We start from the raw sequence: 20,851 nt of genomic DNA, 5'->3' as shown, positions 1-20,851 counted from the left end.
CATTCAAAGTTCCCTCTTCACCCCTCTATGCAACTGCCTATTTCTAACATGCACTTAAAACATGACCTGCAAGAGCCAGCTCATTTCCTGGTAATTTCTGTAGCGCACTAGCCACTATTCTTTGTGCTCCCATGCCAGTCATATCCGTCTCCTGAGAACATGCCCCATTATCAAAACATGTATGAGTAAGAATGTTTTGATCATACAAGAAATAATTCATCATTATACAGCAAAGTCTATAAAACCGTAAGGTGCATTTCTGAAGCAGTAAAAACCTAATTAACCTTTTTTAGATATAAATCTAGAAAAACCCCAAACCCTTAAACTGTGTTAGTAAGGCAAAATGCATAGAAATCTTTTACACAACACACTTTATAATGATATGCAATTATTATAATTGGTAGGTTGTTAACTCCCAGTGTGATTAAGTCTCATTGCACAGCAATGATAGTGGCACACCTGACTTAGGATTTGCCCACAGATGATACAAAAATAAATTCCCCAGAACGAAAAATTAAATTTTTTGGGTGACCTTATGAAATACTTTAAGAAAGGAGAAGGTCCAGAGAGAAAGAAGAGCTTGGGGAAATAGGTAAGTGGTAAAAAAATATGCTGAGAGTTTGCTTTAATTGGGAATAATCCTGAGCATTACCCAGTTTCAACCATGATGCCTTTTGTGCTTAGAGCCTCATCAGTCATGCACATGGTGCTCCTTGGTCACAGAATAATTTAGTTTGGAGGGATCCTGGAGGTCACTTGGTCTAACCTTGGTTTGGAGCAGGGCCATTTGAAATCAGGTTGACTGGGGCCTTGTCCTGCTGAGTTCTGAATACCTTCAAGGATAGAGAGTCACTAGATCCCCTTTGCTATGATTTTTTTTTTTTTTCCACAATTGCTATTCTATCTGTCCTACAGTTCATCTATCCTACTATATGATTCATGACCAGGATCATTTTAGGAAGTAATTTTGCATTGTTAGAATCTGCTGCTCTTGTCCCTTCTTCCAGTCTTGGACTCTGATGTTAGGGGAGCACAAAGGGCAGGAAATCACAAATCAGGAGACCAAGTTAGTCTGGGAAGCTTCTGGTTCTTACAGCCAGAGAGGATTTTGAACAGTGCCTTGGACATGGTCTTAGCATGACATCCGCTGAACTGTACTGGAGAGTATCTTTTGCTATAGTTAGTCAGATGGGTCAAGGTTTGCATGTGTATTTTAGTGGTTCTCAAGTCTGTTATGTTTTACTTTAATTTTCACAAAGGCTGAGGATCTGCAATTGGGTACTAAGAACACTGCTGTTTCTCCAGTCCCTGCTCTGCTCCCAGAATGGCAGGCAGATTCCCTCACAAACACTGGGAAAGGATTACTGGTGCCTCAACTTACTGCAGTACGTGAAGTTATAGACTGCAGCCCTGGAACTGGCCAATGCACACGCAGGTACACAGTGCCAAGACAACATAGTGAAGGTATTGTTCCATGCACATTTTCCCAGCAGCAGCCTGTTTTAAGGCATTCCCAGGACCCGCCTCAACTGACAGCTGCTTGTTCCTGATGCCCTTTCAGTTTTGCCAACACAGCTGTTTATGTGTGTGTTTGGGAACTGAATTGTAAGACTAACTCAGGTTAAACTACCTAACAATGCTTTTTCCTTTTTTTTTTTTTTTTGCATATCTTTTCTTTAATACCTGTTTAATTCCCCGGGCTTGATTCGCAGTGTGGCCTTGCAGACACTTACGTTGACCAAAGTCATATGGCTGTCTAGAGAACAGGAAAGGAAATAAAAATAGTTGGAAGTATCTTAAGTCAGTATTGCTGCCACAGGCAATGTGTCTTCAGACTTACAGCTTTGTGGTGTTGCTGACAGCTGAGCTGAGCTGAGCTGCTGCAGTTGCTCAGTGTCCAGTGCCTGTTCTGTAGTCAACCCCAGCAATGAGTATACTCATATCAGTTTGCTCATCAGCAGTGATAAACTAAGGTTAAATTGAAAGAACCTAGTTGCCAACTCTGCACTTCAGCTACCTACTGACTTGAGGACTAATAATCTTGCAGCATCTCTGTCAATTTGCATGGTCTCCACAGTTCAGTAGAAAAGAGTTTACAGAGTGGCATTGAATGAAGTGTACTTTTACCATGCACTTAATCCAGAGTAACAACGGGCAGCCAAGCAGAAATAGCTGACTCTACTCTTCCCCTAGACTTGTGTGCATCAAGTGCCAGCACTTCTTCTCTTGTACCACATCAGATAGTCATGCAACGCAGGAAGAGTCAGTTCCCTTTGAGAATCTGATAGATAACTGATAATGTTTGAGTTTTTTTTTGTGGGAACAATGGTCTAAATTGAAGGGACTAGGAAAAGCAGAGGTAATGAGCTAAACTGAGGGTATTGCTATAGAAACACTTGAAAAAAACACTTGAAAAAAACACTTATGTTTCTCATAACCTTGTGAAGTTTTTTAAAAGCAATTCCTTGCTCTTTGCTAGCCCAGTATTGCTGAATTTACAAAGCAACTCTCTTTGGACTTGTGGAATAGGAACTGAATTACCAGTGCATTTAAAACTGACATTCTCATTTAAATTTTTATGTTAATTTTAGTCTGCCACTGATGTCACACAAGTGTACAGCAGGAATCATTTTACTGAAATTACAAACACTGCCATGTCCCTTGTAAAGGAATTTCTACCTGCATAAAATAGGTATAAAATGTCACTAAACCAAGTCAGCATTTTATACCCACTTGACGCTCTTATTGCAGTGAATAAAATCACACTAGAATAGAAGTCTTGTGTCAGAATCTCATCCCGTATTATAAGTGGTTTGTACTGTTTTAATGGAACATTACAAAATTGAAAAATCATTAGTAGTCCTGCCAATATTTTGGCACTTAAAAGGTCCTATCTTCCATTTCCCCGTAGTCCCTTTATGTTATTCCATTAGTTTAAAAAGGCTATAAAGAGAGCACATTTAGCCACTTAGGAATATTTTCATTTCTGTGTTGCTCTTGCCTTTGGCATACTAGGTCTGTTAGGTTGTGGCTGAGGAGAAAGGGTCGTGGTTGGCCCATCTCTCTATTCCAGCTATTCTTGGCTGCTGGAACAGCTCCTAGGGGCCCCAGGCTGCCAACTGCACTGAAACTGCTGGTAGCCTTAAGACTATTCAAGGAGTAATTAGCTACTAAATGTGGGTAATTGTGACAGACTCTGTCTAATACTGCTTGTGTCCGAACAGACTAATTAAAGGCTGCACACACAAAAAGAAGAGAAAACCCCCTCTTCTTTTCAGTAGAAGAATTAAGGGAGAAAATTTGATCTAATACTAAAAAAAGCTCTGTTTCCTCTAGTAGGTTCCTGGCATGTTTTGATAATTAAACTTGCAAAATGAAGCACAACTAGAATTTGCAAATAAATACTTTCACTGTGGTACCCACCCTTTATCCTCTGCTCTTGATTTCAGAAAAGCCATTTTACATTTTTTCACAAAAAGGTTGTTCAGTGCAAGAACATTTACAAACCATTCTTGCCTATGAACAATCAGAAAGAGGCTCTCGCAAGAGCAGCAGATTCAGAAGAAGACACCCCACTTCACTTCCTCATAGCCAGCTAGAGCAAATTGTTTCAGATAACACATCCTTTGTGTTCTCACATGCTGCAGTATCGCTAAAACCCTCTCAGTTGTTCTTAGGGTGCTATAGTGCTTCCCAGCCACCTGGCCATTCTTAGCAGTCTGTTTCTTTCTCAGATTTAGACCTGTAAAATGTCTCTCAGATATGGCAAACAATTTGCAGTGTCCTGACTTGTGTTTTAGTTATAGCTGCTAAATTTGGGATGTTCGTTGTCTGTTTTATTCCTCTGATCCTGATGGGTTGGCTGTAAGTGTATATTTAAGATGGAGTACTCTGAAATACAAAAATTATCTCATTAAATACAGCAGAACTGCATCAGGCCTGGTAGCTATTTATGGCTGTAATCAGTTATCAAATGTAGAGTCCTAAACTGTAAATTTTTTTGACTGTTAATTTTGCTAAGAAGATAGAAGAAAAGCTGTGCTTATTCAGAAAGAAAGTATCCTTCTAACTTCAAAGGGGAACAAGCCATGCTGTCTTGGTCTGTCCAGAGAGCAGAGAGCTGTGAACTGACCCATGTATGCAAACACCCTGCAAAGTTCAAATCTGACTGAATTTCAGACATTTTACAGCCAGGAATACAGGTGTTACCTCATGATGGCAGCTGCAATTCCTTCTTCATAGACTGCTTCAAAGAGCAGCTGATAAAGCCTTGTCTCCCTGTTCAAATATTTGCTTGCTCTATGTTGTGAAAGTAGATTAGAAATAACATATTGCAACTGATCTTCATTCTCCAAAACAAAAGGAAACAAAGCTTTATTACTGAATGCAGTCTTTAACTAGAACAGGCAGTTTATGATTGTCTTTTCAATGCAAATTTGGTGATCAGCAAAGTTTGTGGCTAACTTGCTGTTTTCTTCTGTATCCCCTCTATTGATTTGCACTTGGGAATTCATGTGAGGTGTTCTGTGTTGATGTGAGAGCTCCTGTGGAAATGTGAGGTCATGGTAGCTGATTGTCCTGCTCTTTGAACTGAGAATTTGTGTGACCTGACTGGCAACTCATTAAAAGACTTTCAGGTAAAGAACAGCAGTGATACTGGTTTAGCAGGACAGTCCAATCTGAAATAGTCTTCAGGTTGCTTTAACTGGTGTTAAGGCTGAGGATGAACATTCTGGATATGATGTACGTGGAAAGATTTCAGAGGGCCCATGATACAGGATTTCAAGTAGTCTCCTTGTTCACAGTCTTTGTAACATGAATACGTATTTTGTGGTCCTTGGTACTAGCAATTAGAAGCATCTTAAAAATGAAAGGCAATCATTGCAGCCCAAAAGAGGGGGAAAGAAGCAGAAACTGCTCTGTAGCCTCATCGCTCCTGTATAGTTCAGGAAAGAACCGTCCAAAAATGGGAAGGGTGATACATCTGTATCTTTTCAAGAAGTCGGACAGATGGTGCTACAGTGTGCAGCTCTGGAGTGTGCCCTGTAGGCATTCTGGCTGAGACCGTGAAAATACAGTCAGATAAGCTACAGTTTAGAAATATCTGTCATTGTTCATCGTTATTCACATAATTTCATGTAGATGGAGGTAGTTATGAGTACTACCTTGCAGTAGAAAATGCAGGCTTGGTAAAATAAATCTATGTGTGACACATGCAGCTTCCATGTGGATGCATGTAAAAAGACCAGACTCTTCAAGTTATATAAGAAAAAGCTGTGGTTTGCGTTGGGTTTTTTGTTTTGTTTTTAATTGACACTAACTAGCAGTTCACAAAATTCTCCCCTGCATTCAGATGCAGAGCTGTTTCCTATACCTACAACTGGTCATCTCGCCATTAAAATGTGTTCATTTCTTTTTACATTAAAGGATTAGTGTCATGTTCCCTGTCTTGCCCAATGATCCTGACATTCACTTTTCTCTTCAAGAAGGGAAACTTCAAGTACTGCAAGTGCCTGACCATTCCTAGAGCAGAGTGTGTTAGCCTGATGAACAGAACACACCTCAGTGAGATCTGCATTTAACTGCCTTTGGCTAAGGAAAGAATTAGGCAAAATTTCCCACCTCTGACCAAGGACTAATACCATTTTGTAAATGAGAGTGTTGCCACTGTGGTGTTCTCCCCTGTGAGGTCACATTAGCGATCTGTCCTGACCTCCCCCTGGAAATTCTGCATGGTGACACACAAATAGATGGAACAGAGCACCTGCAGCTCTACACTGACATTTCCCTTTTGACCCACTGTGGGCAAGTGCTTCCCTAAGACAATGGTTTCAAGCAACTTCTTCATCAGCTCACTAGTTTGTCTGGATTTCATTTGAGGCATGCAGGCATCCACTGTGTCAGGAGCTTAAATGAAAATATATCTCCATAATTCCAGACTCACTCACACCTCATTAATATCCAAGCTAAATGCTACCTAAGAGCTCTGTACAAATTGTCACTGAGTTTGAGTGTTTTCTGAGCTGGCCACATGTAAGGTAGCTCTGTTCAGAGAACCGAGTGGCTATGTGCTGGCACTGCGGTGTTTTATAGCATAGTGCTCTTGCAAGAGAAGAGCAGAAACTTACAGACAGATATGGAGGAGAGGACAGCACAGCTGCTTTCCTTGACTGTGCAAGCTTATATTGCCTTAAACTCCTTGAGAAACCACAGGCAGTCTTTAGGTATTGCTGGGGAGAAGCATTTTTCTATTTTAAGCTTAAATAGCATTGCCACTCCAGTTTATCTAAGTAGTGCTGCTGCAGAATATTGCTATATTTAGAAATCACTGAACTTCTTAATGCAAGAATATCTTATTGTGAAAAAGATCACAGTGTACTTCTCTGTTCTGTTAGTATTCTTGAGTTTTGTAGTTTATGCTAGACCACTGTATTCCTCTTTAATTACCACTCACATAAATATAGAGCTTCCCTATGTAATTGTGGCATCCATTTCAATCAATTTTTGTCTCAAGGGGATGTATAAAGACTATTCCTCTGATTTTCAGAGTCGTCACTAGCTGTGAGCTCATCCAGAGGCTCTGAATTGTGGATAAGGAAAAGGCATGCTGGTAGATGGAATTAGTACGCCTCTTGGTACATACCCATGCATATTGGTGCACGAAATTAATACCCTGCATTGGTATACCCACTCCTTTTGAAGGAACCTATTCCCTCATTAGGGTTGGTTTTGTGGCATGCAAGCTGCACATTAGCAAGCAATGTGAGACTTAAATTTCTGAGTGAAAAGTACGCTGTGTAACATGCTCACACATCTTGTATCTTGTTTTCATAAGTTTAAATAAAGAACCAATTCAGAAAAAGACATACCTCATTATAAAGCAGTGAGGATCAAAGTCAGGCACTGGGACGTAGTACAAGGAGTCTTAAAGCACTAAAGACTAGCAAAATAAGGGTAGGGTTACCTCTGAATCTGAGCATGCCTATGAACTTAATTGGTCAGCTCTGGCTACACATTTGCTAGTGGGTAGAGAAGTCTGGTGTTACCAAATTCTGGCTTTGGAATTTGATTATACACAAAGAAAAGCAGGTATTCTCAAGGATAGGTTTATCAATTGTTTCATCTCTTGTTCAGGAATTGCAAATATTATTTTTCCTTTCAAATTCCTTCTTCCTTCATATCTACATGGTTATTTACTTCCAAGGAGCAAAGGCTGTGTTGTGCGTGGTGTCAGAAATTAAACTCAGAATTGAGTAGAAACAGGTTAGAGAACACATGGAAACATACAGTGATAGTCTTTATGCCTTTAAAAAGCTAATCTGAAACCCACACTGAAATGTCAGGAGATAAGAAATACCTATCAGCATGCACACACTTTGGATATGCAGGAAATAATTTGGCACAAGGTTTAGACATTTCAGATGTCAGGGTTGAGCAATCTGAGCACTGTAATCTAGTTACTTCTTCAGAATGGCACACACAAATGCCCCAGAAGAAATCAAAGCAAATTTTCTACATTTTAAGAATACGCTACTAAAATTTTTGTGTGTCAAAGGGGAATTCATATGGAATGTCATATGACACCCATGCTTACAGTGTTCCAACCTGTGCTCCGGCTGTGCTGCAACATAACATACACAGCGGCATTGCACAGGGCAGGTGGGAATCCACAGGCCTCAGCACAGGCAAAGCAGACAGTCTCAGCAATATTTTTTCTGATATTTGTCATTTGGCTGTAATAGGACAGATTTGCTATTGCACTTTAAGGTGTACAGGAACAGGACCAGACTGGTTGCTAATTTGAATGATTTTAGTTGTGCATCCAATGCAAATACAGCTATTCACCAAACAATCTGTGAGTGAAAAGGTTCAGAGCTTTGCATCAGCTTTGCCATTTGTGGATCTAGCAACTAATTGCTTGACACAGCTTTAATTAAAACATTACAGGTATAGACTTCATATTTCCTAACTAGGGCAGATTGAAAAGTTTGACATGGTAGTAGAATAAAGAGATTATCCCACAAATCCTTGGGTTTAGAACTTTATAGACAAATGTTTTATTTGTAGGAATAAAAAGGTTTGTATTCAGTGGTTCATCTAGAATAATAAATTACTTAGATTTTCTGAAGGAGGTCTTGAGGAAGACCACTCCCAAACTGATCATGTGTCTTTAAGTAGCTTGAATTGTAACATGTAATTTAGAAGCACTCAAAAAGCCTAATTCATGTGAGCCAATCCACCATTATATATCCAGTATCATGTGTGTCTGAGGCTTGATAGACCAGTAAGGTAAATGATTCACTTGATTTACTTATGTAGGTGGTTAGATTAGTGGTGCTAGTAATTCCGTAGGCTCTGTCTACACTGTTCTCTGTAATATTAGGATGCTGCCCCACCCAGTTTACTGTCCCAGCTTGGAGCTGGCAGCTCATGGTGCCACCTACCCTGGAAGGAAGTCTGTGACCTAATCTCTGTATGGTGGAAGATTCCCAATGCAGCAGCTTAGCAAAGGCTTTCTAAATCAGCAATGGAATGAGAAGACTGCTGTTTGGTTGGTCTGGCATGATTAAAAGCGGACCAACACCTCGTTCCAGAACAAGGTCAGGAAATTAAAGGAGGTCAGAACAAGCCAAGAATAGCACGTCGTGCTTAGGGGCTTTGCAGAGGGAAGCATTCTTGGCTGAGGTATGATGTTTTCTGGGAGGATTTTAGCAGGGAGGCACACACCTGTGACATGACACTGTATGTAGTGGGGAGAACAGGGAGGGGAACTCATTGCCTAGTGAGAGGTACAGGAGAACCTGATTTGTCACAATTTTGCTTTTAGGCAATTATATTTATCAGGCAATCTTTAGAGCTGTCATCCCCATTCCTAGTCACTGACTCAGTCATTCAATATTCTTGTAGCCTTACTTCATTCCTGCAAGATCACTGGTTCTGTAATTGTCAGTGGGGAGTGGGGAGGGAGAGAGAGGAGCCTGCAATGGCAACTGTAGGACTCCTATGCCAGATGGTATTCCCCCATCTGAGGGCAGGACAGCATATGGCATTCAGGAACCCAGGCATGCTAGAGACACACTGCACACATTTAATGCCTGCTGATGGGCACCATGATCATTGTAATTATAAGAGGTGTCATTCCATCCTATTCCATGGCCTTATGTGATCATCACAAACAATTAATTCATGGATATCAGCTCCTGAGTTAGAATGGTGTTAAAATGCATGCATAACTTTAAATGTGGTTGCTAAGTCAGTTTGTTTTGGGCCCTATATCAGGCTTTGCATGCATTTCTAAAAAATAACAGGAATTTATTCGGTAGAAAGCAACAAAATATTGATGAGCTCCAGAATGATTTTTCAGCAGGTGTCATTTTATCCAGAGCATTTATCTTGTGCATGGTTAGGAAGTGAATTAGGATGGGGAAGAGGTCATTCGCTGAGAAATGTCTATAATCACCTTTCATGTTTTGTTCCAGAAGAGGACTGAAAGCAACAGACAGTAGCGCTGAACCTGACCCAGCCTACCTTCCCTGCTCACACACGTTTTTTAACTGCATCTCATTCATCTTGGCTAGAACAGGCACCCAGTAAGGCTATTGCATGCAATTAAACACAGTCAGAATTTCACTCACTGTGTAGTGAGTGACTTTGCATATGACCTTCACAATACAATGACAAAAGAAATGCAGGCATGCAGGGTAGCCTCAATCATAGTTAGGTTTGGATCCATTCAAACCTGTTTGTCACAGGCAGATAAAATGGTAAAACCACTTTTAGATCCTGTAACTGGGTGTATCTGCAGAGGGGGAGTGAAGGGGCCGTGCTACTCACTGTCAATATCCACAGATTTAGAGCAGCAGGTATAGGCTGATTTATAAAACAGCTCTCCTTCTCCTAGGCTCATACATGTATACTTTCATTTCCCAACTTCACTTCTCCTCACAGCAGCTCTATCTACTTGCACTTTCTTTGAGGTGAATTTACTGACTTTTCCTGCTACAACTGATACGTACTACTTCTCTTAGCTACGCAACAGAACACAGGGTATGGAATCACATGCATATTCTATCACTGCTGTATACACTGAAATAGTAATTGGTCTAAAACAGTGCATTAGATAGATTGCACTGTAGTTAAAAATAATATATGCAAAATACTCAGAAGTAATTGCAACAGCCAGATGTAATATAAAAGGAAATAAAATTTTTATGTTCTTGGATGATCATACTCTTACTTAAGACGGGGTTGGTTTACACTTACTATGCAGGGTTATTCAAACTTTCATATGGTTCCTATTTCCAGAAGAAGGTAAGATAGCTTAAGCAAATACTTTCCTAATTTATTCTTAAAGAATATGAGCATTTTAAAGTAGCATATGTTTTAAAAATGAAGCAGAACTTTAAATAACTGTGATCTGCTTCTGTTTGCAAACTGAGCTATCACAGCACTCCAGCTTCTTCTCAGTACAATTTTTAGTGCTTTTACCCTAAACCATCACATAATCACATTTGGAACTGAACTGTACGTTCTCCTACAGACTGATTTTCTTATCACTCTGCTTGTTTCATTTCCACAGCCTTATTTTGCTTTAACTAATATGTTTAAAAATAAGGATTAATTGAAGAGGAGAGGCTAAAATCCCTTCTTGTACCTTGCTTTTCAGGATCAGGCATTTACTACAAAAAACTTCTACTGCCCACAAAGGAAAGTTCTTCCCAGTCATTCACCTATTTGTGCATCTTGTCTGCAATCAAGAAATATTCACTGGCTCTGCAAGTCCATCCAGTGGCTACATATGGGAATTGCATATTTTAGAAGGTTAGTTCCAATTTTGTGCAATTTAATTTAGTAAGTAGTGTAGTTAATATTATTACTGGAAATAAACATGAACCAAAATGTGCAATTGGAATGCTCCCAGCCTTTGCTGCATCTGTGAAGTACTCTTTGAATAATACTGAAAATTGATTTGCTATTGCAGCAACAAGAACAAAATAAAAGCAGATGATTATTTATTAATATTTAAATTAATCACCTACTTATTGTTAATTAATTAATTGTTAAATTAATCACCTACTTACTGTTACAGGAACAGAAACCTGCTGAGTGAAAAGCTTTAGCTTATTTTCATTCTGAAACTGGGACAACTGAGGTCATTGTGAATACAAGCTCCTGTGAGAGTTGTCCTCTTAGATCTCAGCATGCTTGTGTTTGTACTAAAGCAGACCTGCTTGAAATTACATCTTCTGATTATTAAATACGGGTTTTGTTACATGCCAGAAGATACTAGAAAAGTAATTTAAAAAATGAATGTAAAAGAGGACAAGATCTGAACAATGTGTTCCAGAAGTCCCATTAAGAATTTATATACAGACGATTTACAGAAAATCCTACTGAAGTTCAGCGTAAAATCTTGAAATGGTAAATGCTCCATCCCTGGCAGTGTTCAAGGCCAGGTTGTACAGAGCCTTGGGAGACATGGTCTAGGGTAAGGTGTCCCTGTCCATGGCAGGAGGATTGGAACTAGATTATTTTAAGGACCTTTCCAACCCAAACCCAAATTCTATGATTCTATGATGGGTCGTCAGACCAACCAGGCTCACTGATTGTTTGAGAATCTACCATTAGATGTAGCATTTCCCCTTGACGACAGCAGTTTGAGCCTCAGTGCCTGGAGCCTTACTTCTAACATCACTTCCATTATAGCTATCAGTCAGTGGTGGAGTGGTAACTGTGGAGAATATCAATGTGATACTTTTACCAGTTACAAAAAAAGTGTGCTAAAAGCCTTTTAATTCTCTGTTCTTGACACATACAGGCTTCTAAAACGTTCACCATCATTATTTGCTTTTTTCTTCCCATGAAAGTAAATGAATTTTTAATTTTGCCTTTTAGAGTGAATACATTATGATACAGTGTACATGATAGCCTCTTATTTGCCTAGGGGTGCCCTGCTTCCATTAGTCCATAGGTTGGGAACGCATAAAGAAAGATATTTATAACACCAGTCTAAATCTAGCTTTCCTTAATTTTTAAGTGACATTCTTCATTTTTCAATCTATATAAATAAATTTTACCCTAGAAAGTTTCAGAAGTGTGTCTGAGACACTGTTGTGGCAGGTACTCTGTAGATGTTGAAATAACCATATAATAACTCTTGTGTGCTGTGCTACAACAGTCATTGTGCAGCAGGAAAATCATGACATAATGGCCATCACAGAAATGTGGTGGGACAATTCTCATGGTTGGAGTGCTGCAGTGGATGGCTACAGGCTCTTCAGAAGGGATAGGCAAGGAAAAAACATATTTTGTTGCTAGAGATGAGCTGTGCTAGGGCCATGCCATACCAGTTTTTATTTGCTTCCCTTTTTTGTCCCCTGGGAAGTACATGACACAGTTGTGGCTCATATCCTGTATCTTCTAGACAGTAGCTGTAACTTGCTACCATGATGTTCATGTAAACTTTGATGTTTAAGGAGCTGCAGTATTTAACCCTCCCTTTCCTTCAGCCACCAGTTCCTTTCACAGTACCTCGTATCTGCTAGTGCTTAGGATGCTGAGCTCCGTCTCACTACAGCAAACCTGTATACCTCTATAACAGAATTAAGCAAGGGACACAAATTTGGTAGGCTACTAGGTAATATGCTGGCTTCTCTTTGGTATGGCAGTGAACTGAGAGAAGTGTAGTGTTCATGTTCATTCCACAGTGTCCTACAGATTGGTTTTATCAAACTACTCAGTCTTGCAAGTGGTAACTCTTTGTTAAACTAATTTCATTAAACTGTCTTTTTAAGTTAGGACAAAATTGTCTGTCTAACTAGCTGTAAGCTGTAAAATCTCCTGTTGTCCAAGGTGGCAGGCACAATACTCTTAGTAGTACAAGTTATGTAGCCTGGGTTGGGCACTGGGGCATTAAATCTGTGTCTGTTATATATGGTTCCTTTCAGAATAAGGCGGTGGCAGTGGAACAGTTGAATTTATGAAGCACTGTGGTTAAATAGAAGGAGTGAAACTCCACCATACTTGATCTGGGTTTTTATATGACTGCTGAATATCATCCATGAATAAAAAAGGATGAGTAAGGACACCAAAACTAGTCCCACAAGTCTTAAGTTACTTAAGACAATTGAGTAGTCATTGCTGAAGGCTGTTGTAGGACACTGGTGGCTGCATTCTGTACCTCCCTTATAATACTTCTTAAAAAGTGGTAACAGTGCATAAGTTCACAAAAAACATTCCAGGACCTTCTGAGCAGTGTGTGCTGTTAAGGCTGTCACAGGCGTTGCTCTTATAGTATAGAGTGTTAACTGATGGTTTAAATGCTTTTACAGCTGTCGACTTCTTCAACCAGATCAATACGCTGTATAAAACCATTATGGACTTCTGCACAGAGGAGTACTGCCCTGTAATGTCTGCTGGCCCAAAGTAAGGTCTTTTTTCACTTGTTGAAAATGCAATTTGCTAGATGATTTTGCATTTAAGAACTCAATACTAGCTCAGTCAAATGCCAGAGATAAGGTTACTTCTGTGGGTGGAGAGGATGTCCTCTCTTATAACATGTGGAGGGAATTAAAACTGGAACTTTTAAGGGAGCGGGGAATGAAAGGTGGTTTTTTAAGGTGTTTTTTTGTTGTTGTTGTTTTTGTTTTTCTTAGTCCTGGGAAGTAAACTATTTCCAAACCAATTTTTTCTGTTGTTTTTTTTTTTTTTTTCTCAAATGTTAATTAGGGCTTTTTAATTTAAGATCTGAAGTTTTTATTGGCAAATATTCACTTATGGCTTACCAAAATCTTTTTTTAGGTGTTTAAATGGGTACTGTAGAAATAAATTGGCTACAGATTTTAGTAGAATCCCCTATCCTGTGCCTCAGTGAGGTTTAGGTTTCACTTCTTTGATTCTTGCTTATGCTTTTGTGCAGACATCCATCATCTGTGTTTTCTCTTGTTCTCCAGCTGCTGAAGTGTCTTCCAAAGAGGAAAAGACTTTCATTTCTAAGACAGTGGCAAGGGAGGGCGCTGCTTTCTTCTAATAAACAATAATGAAACCAAGTCCTCTCCTCCACTTCCTCCTGTTACTGTCTAAAGCCAGTTAATTGCTAGTGGAGAGCTGGGGATGGACCAAGGCTGCTGCTGGGAAGGCAAGATGGAGAGGACAGGAGCTTTACGAGGTGGAAGCAGCTTGATGGACCAGGAAAGGCTTTGGCACTACATTCCTGAACTAAAAATGGATGATGTCAAATGCCAAACCAGTGTGGGCAGGCAGATCTGCTGCTGCAGTGTGGCTATGGGTGAAGTACGAAAGGAGTGCAAGTTTTCCAGTATGCAAAAGAACTTGTTCAATACCGTATCCTGTGGTCTCCTTTGTGCTTTGGCATGCGGAGCAGACTATTTATTAGATAAGAGCATAAGAATATTTCTTTGCTTTATTGTTTGCCTGCTGAGAAGCAGTTATTTGGGTGTGGAGGTTAATTATTAAAGGTTTAGCTATCTGGTTGCCAGACTATTACTTCTCTCCAAAGAGACTGATAACCATTGACAGAAATATATGATCTACTCAAATAGTCATGAAGCAGGGTAGAAAAGAGATGCTTGATGCTTGAAAATGCATTCTGACAAGGTTTTTATTAAGTGATCTTGTTCTTTAGTTGGAGTGAGTGTTTCTTGCTTTCACTTAGAACATTTTCTTTCTGGGAAGTACTGCTGGAGAACCTGTCAGCATAAAACCACTAAGATTTATGGGGTGTTTTTTTTTCTGGTTCTTACCTCTGTTTCCTCTGCTTTTCTGGCTCAAGCTATGTTAATTGAAGAGGCATTGAGCTTTAGGTGCTCATTGGTGCTTCTAGGCTGAAGGTTGTTGTCTACTCACATCCATTGCTCCATCCTCACCTATTTTGGATAAAAGAGTATGAATTAGCTGAAACAACTTAAATGAGGTTGTTTGAAACAGGTCAGGCAGCTACAGCATGAGTAGCTGGGGAGAACCAAAAGCAGCAAGCACTCTGTGGCTTTAAAGTCTGATTTTTGTGTTCCATTGGAGAAATATTTATGGCTGATGTCTTGAGAAAGGGTTGTAAGGTGCTGGTGCATTCAGAGGTAACTGTTCAGAGTTGTGGCTCAGTCACAATTTTCAGGGTACAACTGACAAACTTGTAGCAGTCTATGGAGAAGTTAAACCGGATGTCTGAAGTGAAAGGGTAACAGAGTGGAAGTGTAATGTTCCCTGTATTCATTGCTGGGTGCTGGTGTTTTGTCTTCAGAACCCCTTTAAGAGGGGCTGTTCAAGACTCTTGTAAGGAGTGCTGACTTAGCTTTTATCAGGGGGCAGGACATTGAGTTAGTTCAGGATTGACATAAAGATCAAGAACATCTCTCCCTCTCCTGCTGTACAGCGCCTTGTCTAACAGTTTGAATAAAGTAATGGTTTAATTTGTCCCAAAACATGATTATTCAGGGTAATGGTCCATTCTTTTCACTTCAGTAAAGACCAACCATTTTTTACCCAAACAAACCTAGCTGTTTTTTGGAACCTTCTTGGTTCGTGCTATTCTTACAGTTGTAGGATCACCATCAGTGCAACAGGCATGATGATAAGTTAAGAACCTGCACAGAAGTACCATGTTTATTAACCAGCATTGGGCGATGGGGATTTTCTTTATTTTCCTCCCTAGTTACAAGTGTTCAGTAATAGCCCAAAGGAGGGACGTGGCTCTGCGTTTTGCAAAGCTGGATGTTGGGAATGGGCTGTGTGTTGGAGCCGCTGGTCCTGTGCAGGTTTATACATAGGGGTATTTTCTATTGTGAGAAGCACAGTTGGGTTTTCTGTTTATAGGTGGCAAATAACTTGTGTTTATTAGCATAAGAGAATTCTGCCAGAGTTGTTGGAGATTCTTAGCTTTTCCCTTGCACTTGCTGGAGTGAACTGTGTACTTTTTTCCTCTATCCTTCACATGGTGTTTTGTTTGCCCTTAAGAACCTCTATTGAGCTGTTAGAGTTTTCTAAACATATATTTTCTGTAGGGAAGCTGCATATCACAATAAAGTTCATTAGCTTCTGTCACCAAAACAGTAGGTGTCTGCTCACAGGCTTCAGCTAGAAATGTGATTTTCACCCTTCATTTCCTGTAGCAGTTCAGATGATTCTAACTGGGGGAAATCTTTCTCTGTGTGTGGTTTTCGTTTTTTCTCTAGAGCTTGTTAATGAGTCCTTTTCTGACATTCCTTCCTCTAAAAAATACAGAGTTAACCCATAGTGTTGGGGGTGGGGAGAGAAGGAGGCTTCTTAGGGGTATGTGCTATTTGGATGAGATTTTTAGTGTGCAGTTTAGTTTGTTGTCTCAGGCTGAATGTGGCACCTCAGCTGAGTTTTGATACCTGTCCTATCAGTATCAGTATTAGGTAGTGCTGGGTGGTGAGGAATACTGACACGTTGTGGTCTGTTTAGTGTATATTGAAATTTTGCATGTTCAAGATACAATCTGAAAATGTTTCCAGAGCCTCTGATTTGTTGCTGTTAGAAAAATGGGAACTATTTATACCACTGGGAGCAGCATGCTTGTGATTACTTGTAAAATTGTTTATCATGACAGTGTTCTCCCAGGTACTGTTCTGACAAAACTGAATTGGTTAAACAAAACCAGGAGCCAGATTTAGCAGACAGGGTGAAGCTTTGCATAATATGACATGTGTGATCTTTAAAATGGAAGAACTTCTGCAGTGTCCACACAGTACAAACTAGAGATAGCAAGGGAAGGTGGTTGCAGCCCAGTAGGTAAAGTTTCACTTTAGAGATCAGTCAGGTGCCTTGACCAGTTTGAGCACTGGAGCTGAGCTTTCATGTGTGTGAGCATCTCATGTAATTAATTGATGTTTCACTTCAACAGGTTGTAATGGTTTTCTCCTGGAGGGGGGAAGCTTTAGAAGAGACTAAGAAGCTATTGGCCATCCAGGACTTGGAAACCTACTCATACAGCACCTTTTGGCATACAGGAATGCAGGTTTGACCTCAGGCTGTCATGTGCAAATTGGCAGGAGATTTGCACCCAAGGTGAATGAATTGTGCTGTAAAGGACAAAGTTTTTGAAGGCCTTCACAGACTGCAGAAGAGGACCTGGCTAAGGCAGGATTACAGTGGGGAAGGTGGGGCACAGAGCAGCTGCAGATGACTCGGAGCACCTGGACTGTAGTTTCAAGGAAGGGCTGTGGGAGGGTGTTGGGTAATGAGGACCAGGGAGAGCAGCCTTCCAGGCTTCATGTGCATGATTCACATGTGTTAAGAAATACCTTCTTGTTGTTGACCCAACCCAGATATGAGTACCACTGGGCAGATGGGACCAACATAAAGAAACCAATTAAGTGCTCTGCACCAAAGTACATTGATTACCTGATGACTTAGGTCCAGGATCAGCTGGATGATGAAACGCTATTTCCTTCTAAAATAGGTAAGGTAAATAAGTAAAATTGAACAATGTGTTTGGATTACAGTTGTACAGGATTATTCAAGTCTTAGAGCTTTGAAAGATCTTCTAAATGACTGACAAATAGAGCAAGTTTAAAAATTTACATTACATATATGAAAGCACTTGTATCACTAAAGGTAAAATTGATGTTGTAGTACATGAACTCTGAACCATGTGTTAATACTTGCATACATAACATGTTATTAACTATCTGTAACAGTTCTCAATGTGGGAAGTACTGTTTCCATTTAATAACCCTGTTAATCAAATCTGTTGATTTTACATTTTGAACAGTAGGTTTTTACCTTAGAAATAACTACATAAGCAGTAATTGGTACAAACTGGCAGCTTTCTGATGCAGGGAAGATGTTTGGTCCTCAGGAAGAACTTCTCCTAGGCTTTACCTCCAAAGAAGCTGAATGGCTTCTTTGATCTTAACAATATATTTTCAAGTGAAAATGAAAGATGTACTTTTTTGAGAGGTTTCTTTCAGAAAAGCAGGAGGGAAATAATGATCTGCCACCAGTTTGGAAACAGTAACAAGAATGAAACCCTGCTTCTAGAGGCGTGAAGGACTGTTCTAAAGCTCCTAACTGGCAGGTTTCCAGTCCACCATTACTCTTAGGCTTATGATCATTGTGAAAAAAGGAACAGAGATCTCTTAATTGCTTTTATTTTGTGGAGAGTTTCTGAAGCATTTGACACATTGTCAGTAAGCCTCTTCAGAAAAACGGGGTCACCTGTCATGATCAAGGGGCAATTGTTTTTACTTGTAGTTAAGCAGATAAGCAGAGAAGGCTTTAAGAAGATGCCTTTCTACACGGTCACAATTCAGAAAGAGACTTAAAGGCCAGCAGTGGGTAACCAACTAAGTATGAACTTCCCAAGTGATGCAGCAGCGGGTGAAGAAAGTATAATGTCCATGTAAGCAGAGTAAGCTTAAACAGGAGTATGAAAATTTTACTGCTAGGATTTTAAAGTGTTGGTGGGATAATGATTGGCATAGAGCACCAGCTTGGACCTCTGGCCTTCAGACAGGACTTCAGCAGTTGGAAAGACTGCAGAAGAACTGAGCTGACTGGGGAAACTGTTCCCTGATGAGGAGCTAGACAGGTTTAATATTTTTAGATGTTTGCTACATACCGTTTTTAGCCTGTGGATGTGTCAACTAAAGAGATCATTGCTCCCAGGAGCTGGTTGCTGTTTCCTAACCAATTTTAATCAAACTTGTGCACTGACAAAGATCTGCTGTTAGGTCCTTTTCATAGAGATGACTGAAAAAAGCATGTTTCAGAGTACTTAGGCAGTTACGAAAGCATTCAGTAGCCTCTGGCTAAGGGATGGTGGTGAGCAGGGTGGAAACAGGACTCTTTTGCTGGGCACAAGACAGGTGGAAGAGAACCTATTTCTGATTCCAATTCAGCCAAGAGAAGCGTTAAAACTCAGTGGCTGATACCAGAGGTGATTTCAGTTACCAGCTCGAAGATATCTGGTGTCCCTTAGAGTGTATACCCTGTGGTATCCTGAACACATGCACAGGGCCACTGATGAGGCTGAGAGCCTGCAGGAGGCTTCCCTTTTTCAGCACTGGCACTCAGAGGCCAGGTAGATACTTGGAGAGCACCTACAAGCACATTAGATACCTTTGTTCTGGTATCTGAATCCTGCCAGAATGGGAGGAAGATCCTCTCTTAGAGGAGGCTCTTCAGGGAACTCAACTGAGGCATAACAAGGTTTAGTAGCTGGAAGCTGAAGCGAGAAGGCTTCAGTGTAGAAACATAGTCAGATTTGTCTTGGTAAAAGTTCAGGAGCTACTGGTCTGCTGAAGGGAGGGAAACCTCCCCTGTGGTCTTTCAGTGAGCTTGTGGCTGTGCTTCAGCCCAAGTACATGGTGTAATTTCCAAATTAATTGCTGAGTGAAACAGAACAGCCCTTCTTGTGCAAGACATGCGGTTGGGTTAGAGTGGCTTTCAAAAGACATGACCATGATATGGGAGTTGAAAAATAAGCCGTCTGTTTTCTTACTTCTAGGTGTACCATTCCCAAAGAATTTCATGTCAGTGGCAAAGACAATTTTAAAGCGGCTCTTCAGAGTTTATGCTCACATTTATCACCAGCACTTTGATCCAGTGATCCAACTACAAGAAGAGGCACACCTCAACACTTCTTTCAAGCACTTTATATTTTTTGTTCAGGTACGTGTGGCAGGAGCATTATGGTTACAGGAATATTGTGGAAGAAGTGAAGTTCCAAAGTAATGCCCCTTCAGTTTTGTAACAGCTGGTATGTTCATAGGAGACTCGATACCTCCAGGACCCTAAGCTAGTATCTTATCCCATGTTTATATATATTTACTGGTAGAAGCTTTCAAGGAACGTAAAAGTTCTGTTTCCTATAAAATTGAATACTAAAAAGTGTTCCCTATCAAATGATACAGTAGAACAGGAATTCCTAACAAAAGAAAGAGGGAGGATGGCATCAGAAGCCAGACTGAAAAGCTACAAAGCTTCAAAGCTACATTTTTCTCTCTCTTTTTTTTCCCCTCTCCCCTTTCCTCCCCTCCCTTTAAAAGAAAAAGAGCATCTTCTTAAATTTCCTTCCTTTAAGTGGAAAAAAAGCACTTCAGGCAGTTGAGCACTTCTATTCAGGTAATGGCAGGCAGGCAGAAAATACTGCAGTGGCGAAGCCTGGGCTCTAAAAGCCTCCTATCAAATAATTTCTGTCTGAATAAAACTTCTCACCAGAGCTGTATGTATAAAACCCTGTCTTTCTCCTCATGCTTGTTGCAGGAATTCAACCTTATTGATAGAAGAGAACTTGCACCTCTTCAGGAACTGATTGAAAAACTCACCTCTAAGGACAGATAAAAGGAAAAGGATTTCTTGAACTCACTTATTTCTTTAAGCAACCGTGTGGTATTTGGTTTTTGTTCATTTGTTTTTAAAAAAAAAAACAAAACAACCCCCTGAGCTGTTACTTCAAACAGCCAAATCCACTTTCTGTGCTTTTATTCGGGAAATATTTTCTCTGTTAGTGACACGTGGTAAATAGCTTTTTTTAAAAAAATCTTATTTTTCATCATTATTATTCATTGTGGAATTTTAGCAGGTGCTGAGTGTTTGCAAAGGAAATGTGCTTGGTTAGGGGATTGACTCTGCTGGTGGATGGGTTCTGTATTGTGTCAGTGGTAGCCCATTCTTATGAAGTCCCTAAAAGACTTGCTTACATTCTCTAAGTGCCTTGGCAGACTCACTTCTGAGGTGCAAAGCACATACAATACTGAACATTGCTGGAAACAGAAAATACAAACTAACACCCAGGACACTTACTTGTTTTAGGAAAAAAATATATATGCTTACACTAAAAAAAAAGCCATAACTTGCTGAAATCAGTGAT

General features: G+C 40.1%; 1 protein-coding gene across 1 annotated transcript; it reads left to right on the top strand.

Moving 5' to 3' along the window:
* Nucleotides 1-12,207: 12,207 nt before the first annotated feature.
* Nucleotides 12,208-20,790, top strand: LOC134161299 (MOB kinase activator 1B-like). The gene is given in 5 exon segments (XM_062613982.1): nt 12,208-12,244; nt 13,332-13,425; nt 17,304-17,437; nt 19,487-19,650; nt 20,245-20,790. Coding segments are annotated over 5 exon segments (507 nt in total). The 3' UTR covers nt 20,323-20,790.
* Nucleotides 20,791-20,851: the final 61 nt, after the last annotated feature.

The sequence above is a fragment of the Pezoporus occidentalis genome, unplaced genomic scaffold (genome assembly GCF_034315485.1).
Source record: "Pezoporus occidentalis ecotype Australia unplaced genomic scaffold, CSIRO_AGI_Poc_V1 ctg172, whole genome shotgun sequence".
Taxonomy (NCBI): Eukaryota; Metazoa; Chordata; class Aves; order Psittaciformes; family Psittacidae; genus Pezoporus; species Pezoporus occidentalis.
This window is presented reverse-complemented; position numbering and strand designations above follow the sequence as displayed.